Genomic DNA, 24,858 nt, shown 5'->3' with positions numbered 1-24,858 from the left:
GGTCACTACCTGTATAATTAAAAATACCTTTATCATAAAAAAGAAATAGAAAGGAAACAAGACAAAGCTAGTGAATCAATATCCACAACAGAATTTTATTTTAAAAAGCTAGTAGTAAGAATGATTATCAGTGCTCTAAGCCAGGTTGTGGAGGTCAAAAGCAATAAAGGAGTCTGATCTAGTGTAGAACAAGGAAGCAAACTGCCACCACTTTATAACAGGCATGTAACCAGATACCAGTGAAATATTTAAGCCTTCCAAGATGCTTCAGGCTTTAAACAGTAAATAGTCTCATATATGACCACCCCAAGCCCCTTTCAGACACTACCTCAAACTGAATGCAGCAAGTGGTGACATCTTCCAACCCTTTCCCCAATCTCCACCTATTCAGGTCTGAAATAGTGTTTGACATGCATATGGTCATATGTATGAAAGTTTCTGCCACATGATTAGGTTTCCTAATCACAATGAAGAGCCTACACACATACAGATGTACACACCCCTTCTAGATCATCTGCTGAATAAAGGTCTGAACAGGACTCAAGTCGGCTGAGATTCCAGCAAGTGTACTTAACTAATTAAACAAGAATGTTGGGTTGTACCCAACAGAATCATTGTATTAGCAGAATGACTTTTGCTCATGGAACTTCTACCCCCTTTCCTGCCTCTACCTCCCTCCCAAAATCTGCTTTGGGATTTCCCCAAAACATCCAAAGCAGATTTGGGGGTTGCAGACAGGATTCAATCCAGTATTTCCTCCACTTCCCATGCCCTACACAACCGTCAGTGTTCTGATTGGTAGAAAGCAGAGACCTTTTCCTAAGAGAGGGCATTTACATATAAAACATTTTGCCTAAAGGGTGTTCAATAACATAACAAACACCTTTTAGGCCTCTCCCAGATGAGAATATAAAACCTTGGCTGGTTTTCCTTCAGCTTAAAAATCTTCTGCAAGTATGTTTAGCATTGAGCAGAAGTTGGGTATTCCATATCTGTTCTCTGACACAAAGTGCCTGTTCCATGAAAAGGAAATGGCACAAACAGAGTAAGATTCAAACATAAGCCCAAATGCACCCTCAACACAAAAATTGGGGGCTATAAATTATCCTAGAAAAGGTCTTGTTTGTATTCTCATTTCTTGACATTGCAACTGCTAGGAAAGTACCCGAGGCCCTTCTATGAAGTTGTCATCCCCAGTTACTCTCAGTGAAAGAACTCACATCACTGCAGAAACTATCTGAGTTTCAGCTTTAGAACATTACTTCGTGGAAAGTATAAGGAGTCTAAATGGAGAATAAAAAAGAGAAACATTGGCTTCCATGCACACAGCAAACAACTGCTAGACAAACAGCCTTTCTCAAAGAACTCTGGCCACAAAACCCAGGACTGGAACAGAGGGGCTAGTCAAAGGCTAGAATCATGATATCTGGAAATTCCAGAGCACGTTTGTTGTAATTTTAGCCAATTTTTCTCCTAATATTGGGTGTAAGTGCAGACCAAGTTTCTACCTTCTTAGCTAGCAGATAGGCACAACATAATCCGCAGTGCTAAATTGGAGCATGCATAGCAGAAGGCAAGGAATGAGCAATTGGAATTCAGAATAAAACCACATAACACACTGTATTGTACAGTGAAATGGAGAGGAAAAAACAGAAGCAGAAATGCACTCACAGAATTGTCAAATACTAAGCATACCAAGGAACTCAGCACTGGTCACCTTTCATCAAAGATAACAAAGTGTTCTGGAATTACTGTTGACTGCAATGCGGATTTTGAAATTGTGACCACATTTAAGTTCATCTTAAACAGAAACAGATAACGCATTTGGCAAAATGGATCCACTTAGCTTATCCCATTGTGGAAACTTGAGGAGTATTGGAAGTGTTAAGCAAAGGTTTAATGCTAAAGATTTTGTGGGCATGGTATGTTGCCTGGTGATTCAGGGAAAGACATGTCAGACCAATTCCACTATTTTGGGGATTACAAATTAAGAAATCCTGCAACTAAGTCAAAGTACGTAGTTCTCAGAAGAAAGAAGATAACAATAAATGAACCAATGAAGGAGGCTCTAAATTCCCAGATATAAAAGCATGGCAAGTCATCTGCTGCCACGGCAGCATTCAGTCTGTGGGGCAGAGCTACTCTCCTTTGACGTTTTAAATAATTATGTACATCAGAGAAAGTCCAAGCTGGAGATGAAAGTTATTTCACCAAAGGTCGGGTTTTATCATCATCACTGCACTGGTGGGCTTTGTATTTTTTCACTTCAGCCATATATTTGGCCCACGCATCACCTTTACTTGTCAAAACCTACAAACAAAACAGGAGAGGCAAAAATGAAATGTTACATATCTCAAATTATTTTATTCAGAAACATTCCATATACAGAAAACATTAACTCTCAAGAAACAATGGCATAAATGGCCTCGGTCCAGTATACCTGAAGGAGCGTCTCCACCCCCATCGTTCTGCCCGGACACTGAGGTCCAGTACCGAGGGCCTTCTGGTGGTCCCCTCGTTGCGAGAAGCCAAGTTGCAGGGAACCAGGCAGAGGGCCTTCTCAGTGGTGGCGCCCGCCCTGTGGAACGCCCTCCCATCAGATGTCAAAGAGAAAAACAGCTACCAGATTTTTGGAAGACATCTGAAGGCAGCCCTGTTTAGGGAGGCTTTTAATATTTAATAGATTATTTTATTTCATTTTTCTGTCGGAAGCCGCCCAGAGTGGCTGGGGAAACCCAGCTAGATGGGCGGGGTATAAATAATTTATTATTATTAACCCAACCATCTAACTAGGAGTCAGTGGGTTGTACTGTACTAGGGAGCCCCAGGTTCAAATTGTTGCTCAGCTATAAACCTCACAGTATGACACTGGGGTAGTCAACATATCTTTAGTCTAACCTACCACATAATACTGTGAAGACAAAAGGAGGACAACCCCAGGTACTTGATCTGCCATTATCTCATTGGAATTAAAAGCACTGGGTCATAGTCAGTGCTGGTGTAACAGACATTCCCATCTTTTCCTTTCCAGCCCTCACAAGGACCCTCTGCAGCAGCTTTTGAAGGTGCATGGGAGAAGGATGGGAGTCCTATTATGCAAGAGGAACTCTGTACATGCAGCTTTTGAAACAGCCCTATTTTACAGAAATGAAATGGACAGGGAAGCTTCTTAACACATAACTAGGAAATATCAGTTCTTCAGTTCACTTGACAAGCACCTTTCCTACTAAGGAAGAACACAAGCTTCCATCTTCATTGCTGTTATCACACCTGAAGCAGGAACAAGAAATAAAGTACTCTTCTGTTGCTCCTGGAGACCCATATAGCAGTTTTTCATTGAAGGGCTACCACTGCCATTATTGCAGAGTTCATATTCTTTCTGTGTGCTGTCTCTTTCTTTCTCGCTCCCCTCACATACACAAATTAAAGCAACCTGCCCCTGAGATTCTAGCAGAGGTCAAAAATCATTGTTCAGCTCTCCTACAAATTTTCTCACACTCCAAAGATGGCCATTTCCCTAAAGATGGAAGGTCAACATCAATGCCAAACTTAGATGGCATGAGGGAGAAGAATATTACCTTCAACTTCCATTCCTGCTGAAATAGAAGCAAAAGCATTGTCAAGCTGATATATATGAGGTTCATGCTAACTTACCTCATCCTCTGTCTTTTGTTTCTTGGCTACCACTCCTGTCTTCAGGGCTAGCTTGCTGCCCCCTCTCCGCTTGCCCACCTGGGTGAAGGGACAGAAGACTGCAACCGTTATACGAGCCTGGGAGCTGCAAGGGGAATGTTGCCCACTATATAACGGTATAGGGAGTCCTTCAATTAGATCATCTTAGCTCGCCATCACACCTGTCAGTCAGTACAGAGCTGCCGAGCGTTACCTACACCGTTGTGCTAGGAGGGTAAAAGGGCACCTTAGCAGTGTTCACCAATACATCTGTACAGATTAGCCCAAACATTAAAAGACACATTATATAAGAAAATGAAGTTTTCTGAATGCTTTCCAGGCTCAATGTCCATTAGAAAATAGGATCAACACTGAACTTCCACTCACATTCCCCTAAAACATCACAACACATATGAAACTGTTTAATTTCCTAATAACTACAAGGACAATCAAGTTGGCAGAGTCAGTCTTATTCCTGTCTAGGGAGGGGCTGTGTGTGCTACTGTCCTATAAATCTGTATAATCTCCATAAAACAAAAAATGGATTTTGAAGAGCAGCTCGAGGGTTAAGATATAAAATTTCAGCTTTCATTTTGAAAAAACAAGCTTGAAAACAGATGGGGTCCTTCTGCTAAAAACTAAGAAACAAGAGCAGGGTTTCAATGTCCACTATCAGCACCCTGCTCAAATCATGAAATTCCTGCAGTACATGCCCCCCTATGCTCTTCCTATTCATAGCACCAGTAATGTCTTATGCCCAAACATATGCTCCATCTCCAAGAATCCTCTATCTAGAGACTCCAGGTTTCATAAGACTGAAAGGGGGGGGGAGAATGCTCATTTTGCTACTCTTAGGCTGCAGTTCCATACACAATAACCTGGTATTAATTCCCACTGAACTCAACAGCTTATTTTTTAGTAAACACAGAGCATTATTATTTTTTAAAAAATACTTTTACTAAAAAGCAGCTTATTTTTTTGTAAACACAGAGCATGTTATTCCATTCTGAGTAGCCTCCCCTTTTCTATAACAGGCTATGTTATTAATGCTAAACCAATAGAGAATACAGTCACATTTGCATTCTTCTCTATCCAGCTGCGAACCAAACAATAGCAGCTTATTTCAGAAATATCACACCAATACGGATGTTGAACGGATTTCATTCTGTTGTAAGAATGATACTATCTGTGCAGAAAAACTTCCATATGCTAGACAAAAAACCCATTTACTTGCAACAGCTGTTTAAAGCAGGGAAAACTCCTGGTTTGCTTTAAGAAAAAAAGGCCTAGTTTATCTTAATACACCTCAGTTCCTTTGTTTTCATAGCCTGTATCTATCAGGCGGTTCTCCAAAACACAGTTAAATCAAAGCATTATGTTGTGGTATTTTACTTGCAGTTTACAGGGTGGCCGGCCTTCTATATCTACTACTTCCAATTTGAATCTATATTCCACACATCAGGATTGACACTTTTAGTTTCTCAGAAGGGGGCAGAAAAGAGAATGTTTCTCCAATTATTTATTTCGCACCCTGCACTTTTACCTGTCCCAAGTTAGGATTCAGTCGGTTTTTTTTTTAAATCACCATAATTTTGTTGGGAGTATTTTGTCTGTGGCTACTGAATGGCTTTGATTTTTAGAAATGCACAGCAGCAGGTAGTTCTGTCATGGGGAGGATTATTAAGAACCCCAAAAGGCAAGCTTGGAACTTGAAGTTTACCCACTTGGAAATAAGGCATACTGAAATTAATGAGTCTTTGAGCAAATATGTTTATGGTCAGAGAATAAAAGGGATTTTGATGTTTACTTTATAGACTGAGACCAGGACTAGTTAAGTAAAAATAGTCTCACAACATTTATTGGGGACAGCACTTACAGAAGTATTCCAGAACTGCTTACTTTCAAGTCCACAATCAATATGAACAAACCCACTAAAACATTAACTTGCACAGCAATGACAGATGTCGTCTATGCAACCACTGTCAACAGACATTGTAAAAAATTGCTTGCTGCATACAACTATGCTATATATTAACGGGGCAAGGGGGATCAGCACTAAATATTCATAACCACCGGGCTTAAATTTATAACGTGAATTAAAGTGAGCTTTGAAAACAGCTTTCCTCTGTCGAGAGCTCGGAGGAGGAGAATTTAACAGTGCTCCTGGTAACATTATTCCGCTACCGTAACAGAAATACTGGGGGGAGGGGAAGAGAGGACATTTTACAGAGGTGAGGAGGTGCTTCACCCGTTGAACCTCTGCCTGCCAAGCACCTATTAAGGGCACACGCGACCATGTCAGAAAAGGAGATGAAAACTGGCAGGCAGAAGGCGCCAGCGCCTCGGTCCTTTGGGGCCTGGGGAGGGCGGAGGCAGAAAGCGAAGAGGAGTAAGCCAAGGGAAAAGGAAAGAGGGGGTGTCAGGGCCCGGATCCCTTACGAAGCTGAGGGCGCTCCCGCTCCGCTTCTTTTCCGGCGGCTCCTGTTCCCCGGGCGGCTCCGGCCGAGACTCGGTCTCTCTCTGTTTTTCGGTCCCTGCTTTCCCCGCTCCCGGTCCGCTCCTCCCTCCCGCGGCGGCGGCCTCTTCCATGCGCCGCTTGAAGAGCTCTAGGAAGGAGCCGTCGTTGGCGAACACATTCACTCCGCCCGGCCCGGCCGCCTGGGAGCCTGGGCCCCTGCCTTGCGCCGCCGCCATCTTGCGCCGCCCTCCCTTGCCTTGAGCGTACGCGCCCTAGAGCACGGTGGGGAGCGATGACGACGCCGGCGCCGCAAAGCCCGACGGGAGAAGCGACGTTGCTAGGGTGCCCACGCACGTCAAAAAAAAAAAAGAAGAAGAAGTATCGCTGACCGACCGGGCGCGTGCGCCCTGCGGGGTACTGACAGGCCTTCTGAGCCAATCAAAAAAGGCAACGGGCCGCAGCAGGGGGAAAATCTATGATGGAGTGAGCATTTTACCAATCAGAAACAGCGAGAGGCGGGCGTTTGGGGTAGGTGGGAGCTACTTCAGAAGGCTGTTCAGGAGCCAATCAAGAAAGGAAGCTGCCGGCCAATAGGCTGAGATAAGAAAAGTGTGGGCAAGACCATATCAGCCGACTACGAAGGGGTGCGATTACTGTGTTACTCAACCTTTTTGTGACGCACCGATTTGAGCACCTTGTGTGATTGAAGGCTCTGAAGAGCAGGCCGAGGTCGGGAAGAGTACTTGCGCGCCTTGCTTCCCGTTAATGAGCGAAGGCGCTGAGCTGGGACAGCCAATCTGAATCTCCCTATAAGATGGTGTAGCTCTGCATCTTGTCACGTGATTTTGGTTTCAAGATGGCGGCGGCGGCGGTGGCATCTGGGTTGGCGACTGAGGCGGATGAGTTCGAGGACGCCCCTGACGTGGAGCCGCTGGAGCCGACACTGAGCAACATCATCGAGCAGCGGAGCCTGAAATGGATTTTCGTCGGAGGGAAGGGTGGCGTTGGCAAGACCACCTGCAGGTGAGTTGGTGGGGGAGATGTCGTTGGGAAGGATGGCAGACATCGCTGCCTCCGCCTTTCTCTCTGCTGTGCCTTTTCAGGTGCTGTGTGACAGGCAGAAATCCAGCAAGCGCAGCTTTCATACCGCTGAACCTCTGCAGGCAAAAGCTCTACCTGTTGAACGTCCGCATCTCATTAAGCTATGGAGAATAGTGTCTTGCCGTATTAGGCAAGCGAATTGTATGCACGTTCATGCCACTGTATGTAAATATCATGGGATTTGGGGCACCCTGTTTCAGATGCGAGACTGGATGAAACTGAGTAGAAGCATAGGGGTTGGATACCTTCCTTTTTCAGATTCATATTTTGACAGTGGTCAAGGCTAAGTATTTGAAGTGGTCAAGTATTTGAAGTGGTCAAGGCTAAGTATTTGAAGCTGCTTTTATGTGTGGTTGTCCTTCATTACTGAAAGCTTCATTTAGAGCAGAATGCATTTTCAGACAAGTTCTGAAGAATGTAATTGTTCTGGTACTTGGACTGAACCCTCACTGCCTTCCAGGCACCCCTTTATCTTGTAAACACCCAAATGGCTTGGATTAACTTAATTTGTAGTTTGCTTACTTCCTTGTGCAGCTCTGCCAACAATATCTTCTTGATTATACCGTAGTAGCCTTGCTGTTGTCGAATAACCTTGTAGTGGTAGGTTTCCCATTGTGTGATGCCTTTTCTCCTGGAGATTTTTTAAATTGTAGATCAGAACTTAGAACACAAGTATTAGAGGCTATTAAATTTTGGCTGGTGTGTGTGTTGGCTTTTGATGTCTAGGGTTAAACCTTTTAAAGTCTGGACTTTCATTATATATTCTAGATTTACTTTGTGGTAGATTATAGACTCATTAATATATTATTTGGCCTGGGGTTTTTTTTTGGGGGGGGGTAACCTGTCTTGAAAGAGAGGGGTATCACAAGTTAAATAGCTGAAGCTGTCATTCTGTGCACACTTACTCAGGAGTGAGCTGTTTTCTAAACTAATGTGCATATGATTCGGCTGCTTCTGAGTACGGTAGCTGCTTGTCTGTGACAAGTAAGCACCTCCATAGAGGAGCAAAGTTGGAATAATCTCTTAGGGTGGACGAATCCAAACAGACCCATCAAGACTGTGATAGCTGAAGAGCTTATGTTCTATGTATTTCCTTTTGTGATGTTAATAACTGCACATTGCTTTACTTCCTGAATCTAGCTGCAGCCTAGCTGTACAGCTGTCCAAAGTGCGGGAGAGTGTCCTCATCATCTCCACCGATCCTGCTCATAACATATCAGATGCTTTCGACCAGAAATTTTCAAAAGTCCCCACCAAAGTAAAGGGCTATGATAACCTTTTTGCCATGGTGAGTGTTCCTCTGAAGGGATTGGGTAGTATTGAGCAAAAAAATATGGCTCTTACTACATATAAGAAAAGATCAGGTAGGGGGTGAAAACATTCTTTTTTCTGATCTTGCTCTTTCACACTGAATAGATTATGATATGTAGCAATAGGGGAAGTAAACCAACAGAAGTTTTCCTCCAAAATGTCTGTCTTGGACTGTGAGGAGATGATGGTGTATTTTGTTTAACTGCTTTCTTTTTGTTGTGTTTTAAGAGATGTGACTAATGTAGCGGTTTGTAACCTTGAAAATTTATCTGTAACTTAGACTTGCATTCTATAAAATTATGAATGAAATAAATTCCATCAGCAGCAATATACATAAACAGCTAGTGTTTCATGGGCAAGTACTGTATCAAACTTACAGCAGCCTTTAGTAGAAACAGTTGAAACAATATTTTCTATCAAATAACCTGTGATCAGCATAACACGTTGACCATACAAATAAATGCTTCCAAAGCAAGACCCTTTGCATATGACACTTTGTATCTGTAAATCGCAGGTTAGCACTAAGTCTCTGTAGGTAGTTGTAACGTCCACAGGAATTCACACTGGGCTATGAGAACACCCTAATTATTTGTTTCTTTTCAAACCAACATTTATCATAATCTTCAGGGAAGACAGATGTCAGGGAAATCTCCCCCACTTTTTTTAAAGGATTTTAGATGCAATTACTATATTGCATCACTTGGCCAACAATTTTTCTTTTCAATTTCCCTGTCTCAAACTCAACAACATGGTTGTCAACTAACACCAGTATTTCATTGACTGTTCCTTTAAAAAAAGTTTTTATTTAAATCAAATCAAGTATATAATTCCATAATATACAGAAATAAAGACATAATGAAAAAACAGTAGTTAAATTAAACTTCAGTGTAAATACACAGATAGCAACAACAACAATTTGAGTCATTTCATTCACAATTGGTGGAGAAAACAATTGAGTAGGATTCACCTAAGAAACCCCATCAACAGAAGCTTTGCAGAAAGGCTTCTGTTTGTGCAACAGGGCTTTCCTTCTTCCCGTTGCAACTGGCTGGGGGAAGGGGTCAAACAAACTCCCCTAAGCAGTACACCGGGGAAGAGGAGGGGGATTGTTCATTCTGGCATGCTGATGTGCTTGCACAGAGAGAAAATTTGTAATAATGTATTGAATGCCACCCATTATTATTGGTGTTGGAGGGCCGTAACAGTTTTAATAAAGATTTGCTTTCTTTAGCATCTGTTTCTGCTACTGTGCTTTTTTTTCAGAGTAATCACACTTCCCATATGGGCATCATCTCCTCTGTTTTGATAAAGGCAAACCCACATTGTCCAATGTTGACAACACATAGTGCTGATTGTGTGCCTTTTACTGGATTTACATTTTCAAACATCTTGTTGAGGTTATTTTCTTTTTCCCCAACGACAAGCATAAAAATAGCCCCAAATTACAAAGAAATCAGTTATTCGTGGTGTTACCTTTAACTGTGAGTCGACATGATGAACGTTAGTTTGAAAGCCTCTTTGACTGGACATTGAAAGAATTGTTCTACAAATCTGGGGCTTTAGCTCTGTTTTAAACATCATGTTTCTTTTTGAATGGCTGAATGACTTTGCTTTTGCTTCATGAAAAGTGATGTTGAGCCTTCTATTTATTTCTCAGGAGATTGATCCCAGCCTAGGTGTGGCTGAACTTCCAGATGAGTTCTTTGAGGAGGATAACATGCTGAGTATGGGCAAGAAGATGATGCAAGAGGCTATGAGTGCCTTTCCTGGCATTGATGAGGCCATGAGCTACGCGGAAGTTATGCGGTAAGAACTGTGGCCTGGATCATCAAGCCTTCCAACCTTTTCTAGCCTGTGGGAGGCTTATTTATTTATTATTTCATAAAATTTATAATTTATATAAAGTTTGTTTTTTAACCCAAATTTATAAAATTAAAATTTGGGTTAAAAAACAAACAAACTTCAAAGCGGTTTTTGGGTTGAGAAGCAGAAGACCAGACTTCAAAGTTATTTTACTGTGTTCACCATTATGAAGTTTGGGTTAGCCGGAGGTTTCCCAATCCTAAGGGTTTAGCTATTAGGATAGTCCAGCATAGTAACTGAGTATACTTTTACAAGGCCAGAGTTATTATATTATTTGTGGTTTATATCCAACTAAGTAGGCTTCCTGTAATAATAATAATAGTATGTATGTATGTAATTATTTATTTGCTGCCCATCTGACTTGGGTTACCCCAGCCACTTTGGGCAGCTTCCAACAAATATAAAAGCACAATAAAACATTAAATACTTTCCTGTACAGGGCCAGTGTTAGAAACCGAGTTACGAAAGTTAGGAGCTTAATAGCACCTTAAACCTAGGTTATGGGCTCAACAACAGAATGTGTGATACCTTCGGGTATAGGGTGGTATAGAAATAAAATAAAATAAGTAATAACAATAATGCACTTTTTAAATAACAGAAATACAAAGCTGAAAATGAATGAAATTATGTTCATTTTTCACATGATCTAGTCCTTCCCCTGCCCATCCCTCTAATATTCTTAAGAGGGTTTCTTCTCCAGTCTTCAAAGAGTAGCTGGAAGTGGGGAGGCAGAAAAAGGTCCTCCTTTCCTTCTACTCTGTAATTTTAATCTGAAATCTTAGGCGCAGTATTGTGCCCAGAGCTCAGAAACTGCTCACCCTAATGAAATTCCCTGTCGCAAAAATGTGCCTAGAACAATGGGAGTTTTGAACACTGTATGGGGCTGACTTCAGTTGTTGTTTAAGTAGGCTCACCTAAGTTAGCCATGACCATTAATTTCAATGACTAATCTTGAGTATGGCTAATTTTGGATTCAATCTTTTGTGATTTATGGATCATTTATTGCACTGGACAAATTTGTGTACCACAGTTCCATAACATCCATTGTAGCACAACATGGATTCCACTTACACAGTTTTCGTCCACAGAGCAAAGAAAGCACTAGCATTAAGTGAACCTTAGAGTGTATATGTATGCTGGGGAAGGTCAGTATAAAGAAAGAGGTGACTATTTATAACTGCTCCAGCTGATGGTTCTTTCTCTGGCCTGCACAGGTTGGTGAAAGGGATGAATTTCTCCGTGGTAGTGTTTGACACAGCACCCACTGGGCACACACTACGGTTGCTCAATTTCCCCACCATCGTGGAGCGGGGGCTAGGCCGTTTGATGCAGATAAAGAACCAGATCAGTCCCTTCATATCACAGGTAAAATGGGAAAGGAGCCAGAAAAACGAGGCGTTCCTGGAAAAAAGACCATGCCAGACACCTTTTTTGAAATTTCCACCATGTGGCGCTTTGCAAGCTTTTGCATGGACCCCAGTATTATTCTTGCAACACTCAGGAGCAATTTGAAATAATCGGTTTGATTTGTTGGGTTGCTTGCAGGGCACAGTAGCACTTATTGCTCTTGGAGTATTGGGCTTTGTCACTCTGAGTTGAGCTGATAAGCAGGTTTCGCTTATCCCCTCCTCTGTTGCTTACAGGACATGTAGGGGTGACTTGTTGTCTGTTAATAGAAATCTCTCATTGCAACTCCCTCACTGTTGTTCACTAGATGTGCAACATGCTTGGCCTGGGAGACATGAATGCTGACCAGCTGGCCTCCAAGCTGGAGGAGACCCTCCCTGTCATCCGCTCAGTCAGTGAGCAGTTCAAGGATCCGGCAAGTATTCTGCAAAGATGAGGGTGTGTGTGTGTGAGAGAGGGTGATTCTTCACCCTTGGCAAAGGTGAATTTGGAATGTAGAACAAGATGAAACATGCTTATATTTTTGACCGCTTCATTAGATTTAACATTAATTAATTCATTTAGCTATATTTATATACTTGTTTTCTTATAATTTTGCACAACTTTTAAAATTGCCTTCTCAAATGTAATATTCATTTTCAGTCCATTCAGTGGTTGCAGTCTTCCAGATGCTATTAGTTCATTAGAATGATCAGGCTAAATATGACTTCTCTCATAGCATAATATTCTATCAAGTAATGAAAAAGAACACTGAAATGTAGCTGGTTAATGTTTGGAAGTAGCCAGAGATCAATTTCTGCTTAGTTCATTCCATGAAACAGCAACAAGGTCAGGTCAAAATGAATGTTGTTTAAATCTAGACAGGGGCCATGTTTGCATGTAATGATAAGCCAGACTTTCTTCCCTTCTGTGCACATGATAAACAGATTGAAGACTTGGCTTCCTTCTTACATCTGAACCAGGAATTATGGTTTGTTGCTCTCTAATAAGCCATGATCAGCAGGTCAGCAACAAACCATGTTCCATGATAGGGTGGCTTTAGTTTTTCTCACACAGACTGGGCATGTTTATGTTCCAGTCATGACAAGAAGGTAAGTAACAAACAAACAAACAAAAACAGAGTTCACCCATTACTACAGAATCGCATCCTTTGTATTTATAGAATCATAGAATTGTAGAGCTGGAAGGGATCCTGAGAGTCTTCCAGTCTAACCTCCTGCAATGCAGGAATTTCTGCTAAAGCATCCATGACAGATGGCTGTCCAACCTCTTGTTTTAAAATCTCCAATGAAGGAGAGTCTACCACCTTCCAATGGAAAGTTCTTCCTGATGTTTAGTCAGAATCTCCTTTCTTGTAACTTGAATCCATTGCTCCTTCTTACATGGGACAGGCCTTTACATATTTGAAGATGTAAATGATATTATGATATATGATAGTATGTCTCCACTGCTAAATTAATCTAGGGGCCTCTGTGTTGCCACCCACAACTATTCTGTGGGAGAGTGTACTCCTTTGGCGATGTCTGGCTTTTTGGACTCTCGGCCCTCTTTAATGTACAGAGCATGACCACTTCCAGTATACCCTTTCCTGTGCTTCTTATAGAATTTGAATTCTAAGACAACCACATCTCACTGGTTGTCTCCATTCAACCAGGTTTCTATTATGCCAACAACACATATGCTCTCTTCCTTCAAGGAGCTTATAATACAATTTTGACAGTAGGGGGAGTCAAGCAAATGTAGTAAACTTAAGTTTTATTTGTAGAGCAGGGTTATCGCCTGGTAATCCTTATTTATTGTCACTGTCTATTTGGTGTGTAGTTTGTTTGCCTCCAAAGTTCAGATGTCACAATAACCTAGGTTCTGGCTTATTTTGCAGCAGGAGCAGGGAAGATGTGGAGCAATAAATATGCATGCTGCATATTTTGATTAAATCATAGTTTGTTCTAATATAATGTTCAAACCAGGCCAGGGCATCCAGATACTATTCCTGGTCTTTCCAACAGTAGCAGCAATCGATTTGAAAATAGATTTTTCCAGTTAGAATAAAGTTGGTATGTGCCGAGAAGAATGAGACCCGAAATGAGGATTTTCTGACCCAACTTGGATTGGGGCTGGATCAGGAAGACCTTCTGAGGGGGGAGGAGCATGTCACATACACAATCCTCCATAGCACTGACAACTCTACATTTTGCAAGTGTTTTCCATTCATGGCAGCTCCTCTGCTAATGTACATTTACACTGACAGGAAACAGCTGGTACTGGGTGGAGTGATTTTTGGAATTGGTGGGGGTGAGGAGTTCAACTTTGGTACCGTCGTACCTCGGAAGTTGAACGCCTTGTGAGATGAAAGTTTTGGCTCCTGAACTCCGCAAACCCAGAAGTAATTGTTCCAGTTTGTGAACGTTCTTTGGAACCCAAACATCCATCATGGCTTCCGATTGGCTGCAGGAGCTTCCTGCAGCCAATCGGAAGCCGCACCTTGATTCCCGAACATTTTGGAAGTCAAATGGACTTCCGGAACGGATTCCGTTCGACTTCCAAGGTACGACTGTATTAGCATATTAGTTTATTCTTTATTAAGCCCGCAGTCTGCTTCATTCCGATCCCATGAGACCAACTAATATGTCTCAGCCAGTCAGTCACCCAGGTGGTTTTTTGGGGGGGGGCAGGGTATGTGCTTTGTTTTCTGGCTTTGGGTTGCTGAGTATTGGCTGTAGTTTCAGAGGGAAACCTAAAGAGATAGAAACATAAATCTTAAACAGTTGTTCAACTTGTGAATCTCAGCTAGTGGAAGCTATTGCATACTATTACTACACTGGTTCTTGTGCATTCTTATGTGACCAATGTGCTCCACGGCTGCTATCACAGCTGATATGATAAAGGAGCAGGAATGAAGGGATTGCATGCCTCCTGGCTTTCTTTTTGCCCCAAAGGCATAGAAGAACATTGGGTTTCTCTTGCAAAATGTTGCAAATCTGTAAAAGTGTTGTAAACCGCTCTAGTTATACCCCTGTGAACATTACACTTTCTTATAGACTCTTGCTCAGAGTAATTTTTTAAAAAATTAAACTTTATAACATTTAATAAAGGAAGGGAAGTAAAAAAATGGGACAAAATGAGAAGCGGGGATGGCGGGGTCCATCAGCTCACATTTTTTCTAGCTTAGAGGAATAATAATAATAAAGGTTTGTCTCCCAATTGTTAGCTGAACAAGCTTTCACCATCGGCCATATAGGCAGGTAGGGAGTTGTCGACAACAGATGAGTTGTTTGATGCAGGAATGTTGCATAGGATCTTCATGTTTTGACTTAATGGTAGAATAGGCCAGCAGGCATCTCTAGTAATAGAAGTGTTCCTTAACTTTTAAAAACATTATTTGCAAATCCAGGTGTGGCTATAATTGTCAGGACTTTTGCCTGCCACCCACCCTGTTCCTAATTGCCTGGAATGTATCTTGTAAAGATGGGCAAGGGTTTTGAAGGAAACGGGATGTGACATGACTTTAGGGAGCTATATTTGTAGGGCACTGAGGTGGGCATGTCAGCCCTGTCCTTTGTATTGTTTGTATGTTTGAGTAGTTAAAGGATGGGTGTTCTGCATTTAATTGTCCATTTTGCTATTAATTATGCAAGTGTGGGTGTTTCTTAGGCAAAGTATTGTGAGCAAGTATAGCAGCAGTCAGTGGGCAGAGACAAATAATTTAACTGTGCAACTAGCCACTTTGCTAGTCACCTAAAGTGAGCAATTGCCTTAAATGGCCAGGTGAATTTCCAGTCCTCTACTAGAGACTGGGGGCAGGATTCAGCTAATAAGTCCCACAAGCGGAAGCCCTAACAAATACTTTCCCTAACTCAACAGCCCCCCCCCCGGTGCAGCCCCAGAATTGCACATGGGGTGGAGAGAGAGGGGATTGTTCTGTCTGGCAGGCTAAAATGCTTGAGCTGGCAAAAAAAAGGCTGCGTTTTATTCCTCCCTGTGTGCTATGGCTTGCTCCTGCCTTTAAGCTCAAACTCTTAAAGCTGGAAGAAGAGGCAGCCTCATAAACATTTTCTGGTCACTCTTCATTCCTTTCTGTCCTTCTAGCAGGTGGAGGAACTGAAAGAATACGGGGGCTAGCAGCCTCTTTGGGTGCTTTCCCCCTTTCTCTCAGCTAAGAAACAAGGCAGGGTGCATAAGTGCTGTGCCTCCTTTTTCTGTGCCTATTCTAGATAAGCAAGGAAGTAACCAGCTGCCCAAGTGCCTTACAGTAGATTCTGCAGCTGTTCTTCTCGACCATGCTGGTGAAAGGATAGTTGCAAATTCTGTAGACGTGATCTGTGTGCCTTCTGAACTTAACTGGAAAAGATGGGATTGCAATGGCTGATCCCCTGTACCCAGAGATAGACGTGACACTTGGTGTGGACTATGTGAACTGGTGTTCAGGTGGCAGCTAACCTGAGGGCAGGTGGCCATATTGCTTCCTGAGGGGCAACAGCTTTTGTTTTGCCCTCTGGCCTTATTCCTCTAAAATAATCATGGTGGTGGAGGGAATGTAGAAGCTGAGAATTTAAGGTGGAAACAGGGACCGTGGGGGAGATAGCAGCACACAGATGACTCCCAGGGATGGGAGTCCACCTCCTACAATTTTATTAGCATTTTTGAACTAATGGCACTTTATCCCCTCCCCAGGAACAAACAACATTCATCTGTGTTTGTATTGCCGAGTTCCTGTCCCTGTATGAAACGGAGCGGCTCATCCAGGAGTTGGCCAAGTGCAAGATCGACACCCACAATATCATAGTCAATCAGTTGGTCTTCCCTGACCCAGAGAAGCCCTGCAAGATGTGTGAGGCCCGGCACAAAATCCAGTCCAAATACCTTGACCAGGTATGGCTAGAGACTGTTCAGATTTTTCAGTGTCCACTTTGGGGAAGTGGCAGCAGTCAGGCACCAATCTAAGTCTATGGAACTGCTTTATATTGATTTAGCCCACTGGTCCACCTTGTCTGGTCCTAATATTGTCTACTTGGACTGTTATGGTCTCTGGGAGGGGTCTTTTCTCATGACCTGCTACCTAATCCTTGTAATTGGAGGTGCTGGAGATTGAACCTGAGATATACGGCATATATGAAGCATATGCTCTGCCACTGAGCTATGGTCCTGCCCCATGTACTCTGTTGCATACCTAACTTTATAACCCCCAGCCCTTTGGTCAATATTATTTTAAACTTCTGAATGGTTGAAGTTTGCTATTCTACTTTTACCTTCAGCTTCAGAATTCTTGTCTCCCAGCATTCCCTCACCATTGTCACAGCAAGTGTTTAGCTTTTCTAGAGGGGTGCAAATATTCAGGTGAACAGTAGCCACTGGCAGTTTAAGAAATGGGTCCGGCAACTGGCTTGCTGAAGAAGGCAGGAAGCGGGTCTCCTCCATATGTGCTGCTCTTTGTGGGATCTGGCCTTCAGGTGGAAATGTGGAATTTTTCTGTTCTATAACTTTTATCTCTGTGCAGTCCAACCTCACTATTATTATTCTTTGAAAATGAAAGGGAATGTTTTAATAGTAGTTTTGAGTAGTTTTTGTCCAGGTAAAATATGCAGACCTTCCCAAATGCTTCCATAGACAGGCTTCACTTTTCTCTGCCATTTTGTTGCTTCTGCTTCTTCTGTGTTCCATTTTGCTTTTTCTACATTCTCTTTTTCTTTCCCCTTGAATGATCTTTGCAGCCTTTGTATCCATCCACCCCTTTCTAATCATGGTACCCTTTTTCTGTGACTTCCACCCTTGCCTTCTTATCCTTTTCCCTTCTTTCATTACTCAGCCTGAAAAGTTGTGGAGATGTTTTACACATTTTTCTCAGACCAAAACCTCCATTTCCCCCTCCAGTTGTCCTATTGCCTCTTCAGTACTCTGTACTGTTTTTCTTTCTGCCAACTGTGCCTTTTCCATGTATCCTTCCTTTCTTCACTCAATAAACCCAGGGATGGTTAATCTGTACTAGGTGTTCTAAGGACCCAGCTGTAAGGCTGTTCAAAATTAGTTTAAGATTGCCAGTAGACTGCAAGAGGATTACTTTTCATAGTGCTGTTGAGAAGAGGGTCCTCCAAAGTCAACAGAGTACACTTTCCAACCAAGCAGGGAACTGCTGCTGAGATTCTTCCATCATGGTTCCCAATAAGAAGTTTGTAATTGCTAGGTGCTCCTTTTGATTTGTCTTTCTTTTCCTCCTCCAGATGGAAGACCTCTATGAAGACTTTCACATTGTAAAGCTGCCACTCTTGCCCCATGAAGTGCGAGGGGCTGATAAAGTCAACACCTTTTCAAGTCTGCTACTGGAGCCCTACAAGCCACCCAGTGCAAAATGAAACCCCTATGGACTGACTCCCACTGATTTCCCCTCTGTACCATTCCATGCTTTCCCACCCCTTATCTGCTGGAACTCCTCCCCTTCCAGCAGCCTCTCTTCTATAGAAATTGTGTGGTTGAGAGGCTTGTGGTGGGGTTGGAAGAGGCAGAATTTGGTGTTCCCACTTGTTTCTGCCCTAATCCTGTTACTTAACATCTTGGAACATCCCAAAAGTGATCTACACCTTACATCCCTTCTCCTCACTTAATCAGCTAGCTAATTTAAACTTGGGTCACTTTTTGTTTCTCTTCCACTCTTGACTTCTCCCTGAATCATGTCTCCTGGGGCTGATGCCATTCTGGCTGAAGTCCTAAGTCAGGTGCTGTGATGACACAGAGACTGTCGTTTTTGCAACAACCAAGGCCATCCATGCTAATGGGAAGTATGTAAATAAACTGTAAGGGAAATTAGTTTGCTGTTTTTTGTCTTTCAGGCTACCACTTTAATTTATGCTGGGGAATTTTCAGCAGGGGACAGTTTCAAGTTCTGCAAGGGAAACTCAGAAGCATCTTGAAAATCTGCTGCTTAAAGTTGTGAAATGGGTCCAGAATGAAGATACTGTCTCACAAACAGGGAATGGAATAGAGATGTGGCGGCTGAAAAATTTGCCCCTCTATGCTTTCTGAGCATATACATTCTAGTCCCCTGGAGTGTCAGTACCATCATGGCATATATGGTCCAAAGTGTGTGTATGTGTGTGTGTATAGAGCAGTCTATGGCAGAGACAAAATTCTCTCAAAGGAAGGACTGTGACTCAGTAGTAGAGCATCACTTTTGCATGGGGAAAGTACTGGATTCATTCCCCAGTATCCCCAGGTTAGGTTGGAAGATCTCTCTGAAATCCTAGAGAGCACTTTCAGTCAGTGTAGACATTCCTGAGCTAGATGGGCCAATAGTCTGACTCCGTATAAGGCAGCTTCCTGTGTTCCCAACTGCTACTCATTGAACTGTTGTTGGGTTTTCTTTTTTCAAAAGTACAGTCGTACCTTGGAAGTTGAACAGAATCCGTTCCGGAAGTCTGTTCGACTTCCAAAATGTTCGACTTCCAAAACGTTCGGAAACCAAAGCTCGGCTTTTGATTGGCTGCAGGAGCTTCTTGCAGCCAGTTGGAAGCCCCATTGGATGTTCGGCTTCCAAAAATAGTTTGCAAACCGGAACGCTCACTTCCAGGTTTGCGGCGACCAGGAGCCAAAATGTTCAAGAACTAAACTGTTTGAAAACCAAGGTACGACTGTATCCCATTGTATGGTCAAATGGGTAGGAGCAAGCTTGACAGCCTGTTCTCATTATTGAGGAAACTGGAAAAGAAACTTGACTTTAAAATGCAATGGACCATTTAATGGGAGTATTATATGAGCTAGCAAAGCATGGGCATGATCCACCATAACTACTTTGGTGCTTGGGGTGGCAGGCTCCCATTGCACCCTGGAAGCTTAGGCCTTCCTTAGCATGGCTGGAGTAAATTGATTACCAGATAAGTAAAAGCTTTTCAACTCTGCATCTCAACATTCTTGGAATCTTAAAAAATCACAACACATAGAGTGTTCCTTGAGGTAGCTGAATTCTTTGGTACTCTGAGCCTTTCGTGGGAAATAGCGTATGTGGGTACATTGACTGTGCTGCACTGACTTTGTATTTTGTGTGGTTTTCAAGATGCCAGGGAATTAGGAACCTGGTGCAGGTGTTTAAGGATACCTTGTTTTAATTTATGTAAAAGCATTTCTAAACCAATTAAATATTTAAAAAAATCTCTAAGCAGTATACAAAAATCCAACATTAAAAGTGTGTAAACCAGTATTATAAAAAAGGATACCTATTTTAATCTAGGCCTATGATTCCTTTTCTGGCTCCCTTTTTTTTTTTTAATCGGGGTATGACAGTGAAATTGGAGGGTCTAGAGAGAGTCCCAGTTTTCCCACAGAACCTCAGTATCAGCATTGCGTTCTCTCTGCCTTTATTTCTTTGCCTGTGGGAGGGATAAGCACAGAAGCACTTTTCATTGACAGTGTCTCAGCTTTGTAATTGTAGGAGTTGTGGAACAAATGCTTGTTGCATAGCTAATACTGTACAGTACATGAAGAAATAGCTTGTAGAATGAGAGTTACGGTTATTGAATAAACCCATAGTCTATCTCGATGGCAGGATCTGCCTAACCAGCCCAGTCAGAGCAACCTTGCACTTCAGATTGTGCCACAGGGCTTCCTTTGCTCCCCCCACATGACCCCCGCAGTTGGCTGTTGGGAGGAGAGTTGGCATAACCCACAGAACGTTTTGGTCTGTGACCGTTTAATAAAATTTGAAAACCCACAGAACAGCACATGGGGGCAGGGGAATAGAGGGGACTGTTCCATCTTGCAAACTGCAATGCTTGTGCAGACAGAACAGCTGGAAGAGCATGTCAAAAACACTGCCGAAATCCTTGCAGGTCAGTCCTACTGTAAACCAATTGTAGGAATGAATTCGCAGTTCTGCACAGTACTTGAGGGCTGCATCACATGCTATCTGGAGAGATGAACAGTTTGTACGAAGGGGGTGGTGGTCCTAGAAGCATGTAATTTACTGAGTACAGCACTTTGGTGAGTGGAAACAACTTTAATCTTCTAGGAAGTAAAAGTTTGAAAAGTAGGGTTGTACCATAGCTCAGAGGTAGATTGCATGATTAGCTGGCTTGCATAAGGTTCCTAGTTCAATTCCTGGCATGCCCATTTAGAAGGATCAGGCAGCTGGTGATGGGAAAGACCTCTTGCCTAAAGAGTAGACCCTGGAGCGTCACTGCCAGTCAGAGTGGGCAATATTTGGCTAAGTGAGCAAAGAGTCTGATCTGGTTCAAGGCAGCTTCCTTGGTGGAATATGTTGGCTATAATGTAAATTGCATATTAGCACAGGTGTGTCTAGTTTACTGTTCTACCAAGACACAGTTTACATGTTTTCTTCAATGTATATACTGTACTAAGAACTAATGTGAAGTTGTGTCTCCAAGAAGGTATATGGACCCTTCCACAACTGCACATTCTTAAAACAGTAGGATGTTAAAGTGAGCAGGCAGATGACATACATAAACTCTCAGGTTTCCATGCCTTGAAAGGTAGCTGGCCAGAGTTTGGCAGAAGAGCTGGACTGTTAAGAGTCCTGCTTATGTTTGATATTTCATGGCTATATTTTTCCTGAATTTAAGACAGAATAGGTGGGTGGGGAACCTACAATGTCACCCAATGCTGTCATGATTTGTTGCTTGTTGTTTAGTCGTTTAGTCGTGTCCGACTCTTCATGACCCCATGGACCAGAACACGCCAGGCACTCCTGTCTTCCACTGCCTCCCGGCAGTTTGGTCAAACTCATGTTAGTAGCTTCAAGAACACTGTCCAACAACGAGGCAAAAAACTACAAAAGGAGGAATAGCTTGATATTGGATATTAAAAGCATACCATTTTGGCTGGCAAGCTAGTATGTCTCTGGGGCAGGATACTCGAGCCAGTCTTCCATAAATCATACATCTTATCCAAAGTAGAAACGTTTCTCAAATGTTTTAGTAATGTAAACATTTCAAGCATGAGGTCATTCAGTTGACTTGTGTTTTCATAACATCCTGGCTAACTGACTTTCGTTTACTAATGTCCCAATAACCATTAACCACTTGATGCGGGATACAGACCTGCCCTTTTTTGCTCCTGCCCCGTTCTAGCCAGAGGACTGAAATGGGATCGTCATTTATAGCAGGGACACCAGTAATATATTTTAAAATGACAGCCACCCAGCTTTTGCTTCTGCCAACAGGATCTCACTGGGAGTCCCAGCCAAGGACAGGAGCTGAGCAAGAGTGGGATGCAAGTCCTTGTTCTGGGGTGTGGTATTAAGTTAGAAAGTTGGTGTCACTGTGATCAATCAATCAATATACTTTCTTCGACCGATAGTCAGAAACAAAAAAAAAACATTTCTCAATACAAGGATAAACATATAAAACTGAAGGCATCAGAGGGATACATAAAAATATAAAAATATAAAACTGAAGGCATCAGAGGGATACATAAATGGGGTATGACCGCGCTACTAAACCTCCTACAGATAACCCACATCAAGACATTCAATTATACGTTTCCGACACTTGAGCGCCAGGAAGAGGAATTTAGCCACTGAGAAGGTTATTTTCCCAGTGGGCTTGTTTAGCAAATATGCTGCCTGCCATTCTCTTGGTCGGGAACTAAACTGAGATAAATACGGGTCTATAAGATATTGCCTTAAATCATTATAAAAGGGACAACTCAGTAGAATGTGTTCTGTGGATTCTACCTCACCCAAGGCACAATGGCACATTCTCTGACCATATGGGACTCCTCCAAATCTTCCCCTCAAAACCGCCGAATCAAGGACATTCAGTCTAGCCGCAGTAATTAGTCTGCGGTATTCCACGTAGTGGATATCCGCCAGGTAACGGGCTGGTGCAGACCGATACACCTGCTCCCCTAAAAACATCCCAGATTTCACGCAGGCTATGTCCTCCTGTCTGGCGATATCCCCCAATCTCTGAGCGATCATCGCTTTAGTGCGGCTGCATGTCATGGACTCAATATAAAGGGAGGACAGACCACACTTTTGCACTTCCTCTACCACTTCCCTTTCCCATGGAGATTTAAAATTATCGTGTCACTGTGATATACCTTTTGTTTGTTTTCCTGCTCTGGATCTAACTGGGAAGTCCAGATGTTTAGAAAGCCCTGTGTTTTTTTCCATAAACTACTAAGTATTCCACTTCCCTACACTGTTGAAATAAGTGCTGGAGAAAGACTTGGAGGCGTCAGTGAATCCAGGGATCTGCCTTATACCTTTGGTCAATCTCTAGCTTAGTATTGTCCACACTGAATGGCAGCAGCTCTCCTGGATTTTTAGGTTGTGAATCTTTTCCAGTCCTACCTGGAGGTGCCGAGGATTGAATCTGGGACCTTCTGTGAGCAAAGCAGATGCTCCTCCACTCTGCTACAGCCCTTCCCCATAAAACTTTCAGGAGGCTGGAGTATTCAAATTTTAGTCTGGGTGAAAATGTAGATAAAATAGCATCAGCCACCGTAGCATTTGTGGGATAAGATTTATTGGCCTGTCCTGTAGAATGCTTACAGACGGAACTGTCCTGCTTGAAGTCTTGAGGCTGATATTCCTTTTCTGTAGCCACCTAGTTTCTGCATCTGGATAGAGAGCTGGCTCTTAAAACCTCCTGGTTCTCAAGCTCACTTTAAAGCAGTCAAGGCATACTGAGACACAGAAATATCACCCTCCCCCTGAAAAGGGTAGAGCCTAGGGATGAAACATTCTACCCCAACACTGGGAAAAGTGCTGCGCTTCTGGCAACAACAGAAGGGCTCAAAATCTAGATACATAGCACCCACTCCCCTGCCCTTGCCTCTATATTTCATCTTCTCAAAATGTGTTAAAATCATACCTTACATATTCTCCAGAATCACCTGTCTGGTTGGGTTTGTTTTTGTTTTTTTAAAAAAAAACAAAAACCTTTTTATGAAGCTAAAAAAATTGCTAGTTATACTGCAGGATCTCAAACTTTATAAAAATGGACTTAGAAGTAGTCCTTTATGACACGTTGAAAAAGGTACATATTTGTGTGGGTCCCAAAGTGTAGAAAAAAGTATTTCTGGAATGGGAGACTAAGGAAGTGGATTCCTTTGGAACTCCTTTCATCTTCTTGCTCTCTTGCATAAGTAAAAGCAGCTGTTCCTATTTTTAATCTGGCAAATGCTAGATAATGATAATATGCATCGGCAGGTGAACAAGGACAATTTTTTAAAAGGGTTGTTTTTAAACCTCAAAGCCCAGGGGGTAAGCCTCCCTCCCTCCCTTCTTGGGTAACCACAATGTTTGGCAGTGGCTGCAGATTCATTTCTTTCCCCCCTTCAGTACTGTGTGCCAACTTAGCCCTGTTCCTTCCCCACCCTCTCCCGGAACTGGCTGCCATTAGTGTGTGAACTACATTATGAAACATAGTGTCTTGTAGGTGTGTGCAACGGCTTTATATGTGTGTTGTTCAGCTCAGACGGATGCCCGGGGTGGTGGTGGCAGCAGCAGCAGCAGCATTATGTAAGCTGCTCCTTTGGTCCTGTCTAGAACTCGGCGTCTGCCCCAGCAAAAGGTTGGGGAGCTCATTAGCACTAGCTGCTTAGCCAAGCGACCCAAAACATCCCAGCATGGCCACAGCTGTACTCTGAGAGGGGAAAGGCTGCCTTCCATCAAGCAAAAACACTAGATTTGTCAGTGACAACCCTGCAGGGTGGCTGTCTGTCTGTCTGTCTGTGCGTGTGGCTTAGGTGAACAAACATGTTGACTCCTAAACCTGAGGCTCAACATTCTTGAGCATCTTCATAATTAGAGCCAACTGTGGTTTTAATTGTTAAATAAGATGGTTATATATGTTATGTAACTATACTGATAGCATCATTCAAACCCCCCCCCTGTGGGAAAATGAGTGACTTTCCCATTATGTATAGTTAATTTCCTTCATCCTTCCCCCACCCCAAAATATGCAGAGCAATATAACACTTCAAACCCCACACAAAAAAACAGAGCTGTTTCTTTTCCATAAAAAGCCAGTGTTGAATTGTGAAGACCTTCGTTTTGGATTCCTGCTTGGGCATGTGGCGTTGGGCAAATCACTGTA

General features: G+C 42.7%; 2 protein-coding genes across 2 annotated transcripts; one reads left to right on the top strand and one right to left on the bottom strand.

Annotated features, from left to right (window-relative positions):
• Nucleotides 1–71: 71 nt before the first annotated feature.
• Nucleotides 72–6,412, bottom strand: TRIR (telomerase RNA component interacting RNase). The gene is made up of 3 exons (XM_035104911.2): nt 6,112–6,412; nt 3,655–3,732; nt 72–2,310 (listed from the first exon to the last, which is right to left on the bottom strand). The coding sequence occupies exons 1-3, from the start codon at nt 6,364–6,366 to the stop codon at nt 2,203–2,205; spliced, it is 441 nt and encodes a 146-aa protein (XP_034960802.1). The 5' UTR covers nt 6,367–6,412; the 3' UTR covers nt 72–2,202.
• Nucleotides 6,413–6,727: 315 nt separating this feature from the next.
• Nucleotides 6,728–18,610, top strand: GET3 (guided entry of tail-anchored proteins factor 3, ATPase). Its single transcript, XM_035104914.2, has 7 exons — nt 6,728–7,153; nt 8,372–8,519; nt 10,200–10,348; nt 11,620–11,770; nt 12,120–12,227; nt 16,484–16,681; nt 18,028–18,610. Exons 1-7 carry the CDS (start codon nt 6,987–6,989, stop codon nt 18,157–18,159), a joined length of 1,053 nt encoding a protein of 350 aa, XP_034960805.1. The 5' UTR covers nt 6,728–6,986; the 3' UTR covers nt 18,160–18,610.
• The last annotated feature ends 6,248 nt before the right edge of the window (nt 18,611–24,858 follow it).

The sequence above is a fragment of the Zootoca vivipara genome, chromosome 2, assembly GCF_963506605.1.
Source record: "Zootoca vivipara chromosome 2, rZooViv1.1, whole genome shotgun sequence".
In the NCBI taxonomy this organism is placed as follows: domain Eukaryota; kingdom Metazoa; phylum Chordata; class Lepidosauria; order Squamata; family Lacertidae; genus Zootoca; species Zootoca vivipara.
The sequence above is the reverse complement of the archived record's forward strand: the minus strand, read 5'-3'. Positions and strand labels throughout refer to the sequence as shown.

Excerpts from the sequence above, each read along its gene's own strand:
- TRIR (XM_035104911.2), bottom strand. The coding sequence starts at position 6,366 with ATGGCGGCGGCGCAAGGCAGGGGCCCAGGCTCCCAGGCGGCCGGGCCG. Across the intron at positions 3,733-6,111 it reads GCGGGAGCGCCCTCAGCTTC|GTGGGCAAGCGGAGAGGGGG; the intron begins GTAAGGGATCCG and ends CCCTTCACCCAG. Across the intron at positions 2,311-3,654 it reads AACAAAAGACAGAGGATGAG|GTTTTGACAAGTAAAGGTGA; the intron begins GTAAGTTAGCAT and ends TTTTGTTTGTAG.
- GET3 (XM_035104914.2), top strand. The coding sequence starts at position 6,987 with ATGGCGGCGGCGGCGGTGGCATCTGGGTTGGCGACTGAGGCGGATGAG. Across the intron at positions 10,349-11,619 it reads AGCTACGCGGAAGTTATGCG|GTTGGTGAAAGGGATGAATT; the intron begins GTAAGAACTGTG and ends TGGCCTGCACAG. Across the intron at positions 11,771-12,119 it reads TCAGTCCCTTCATATCACAG|ATGTGCAACATGCTTGGCCT; the intron begins GTAAAATGGGAA and ends GTTGTTCACTAG.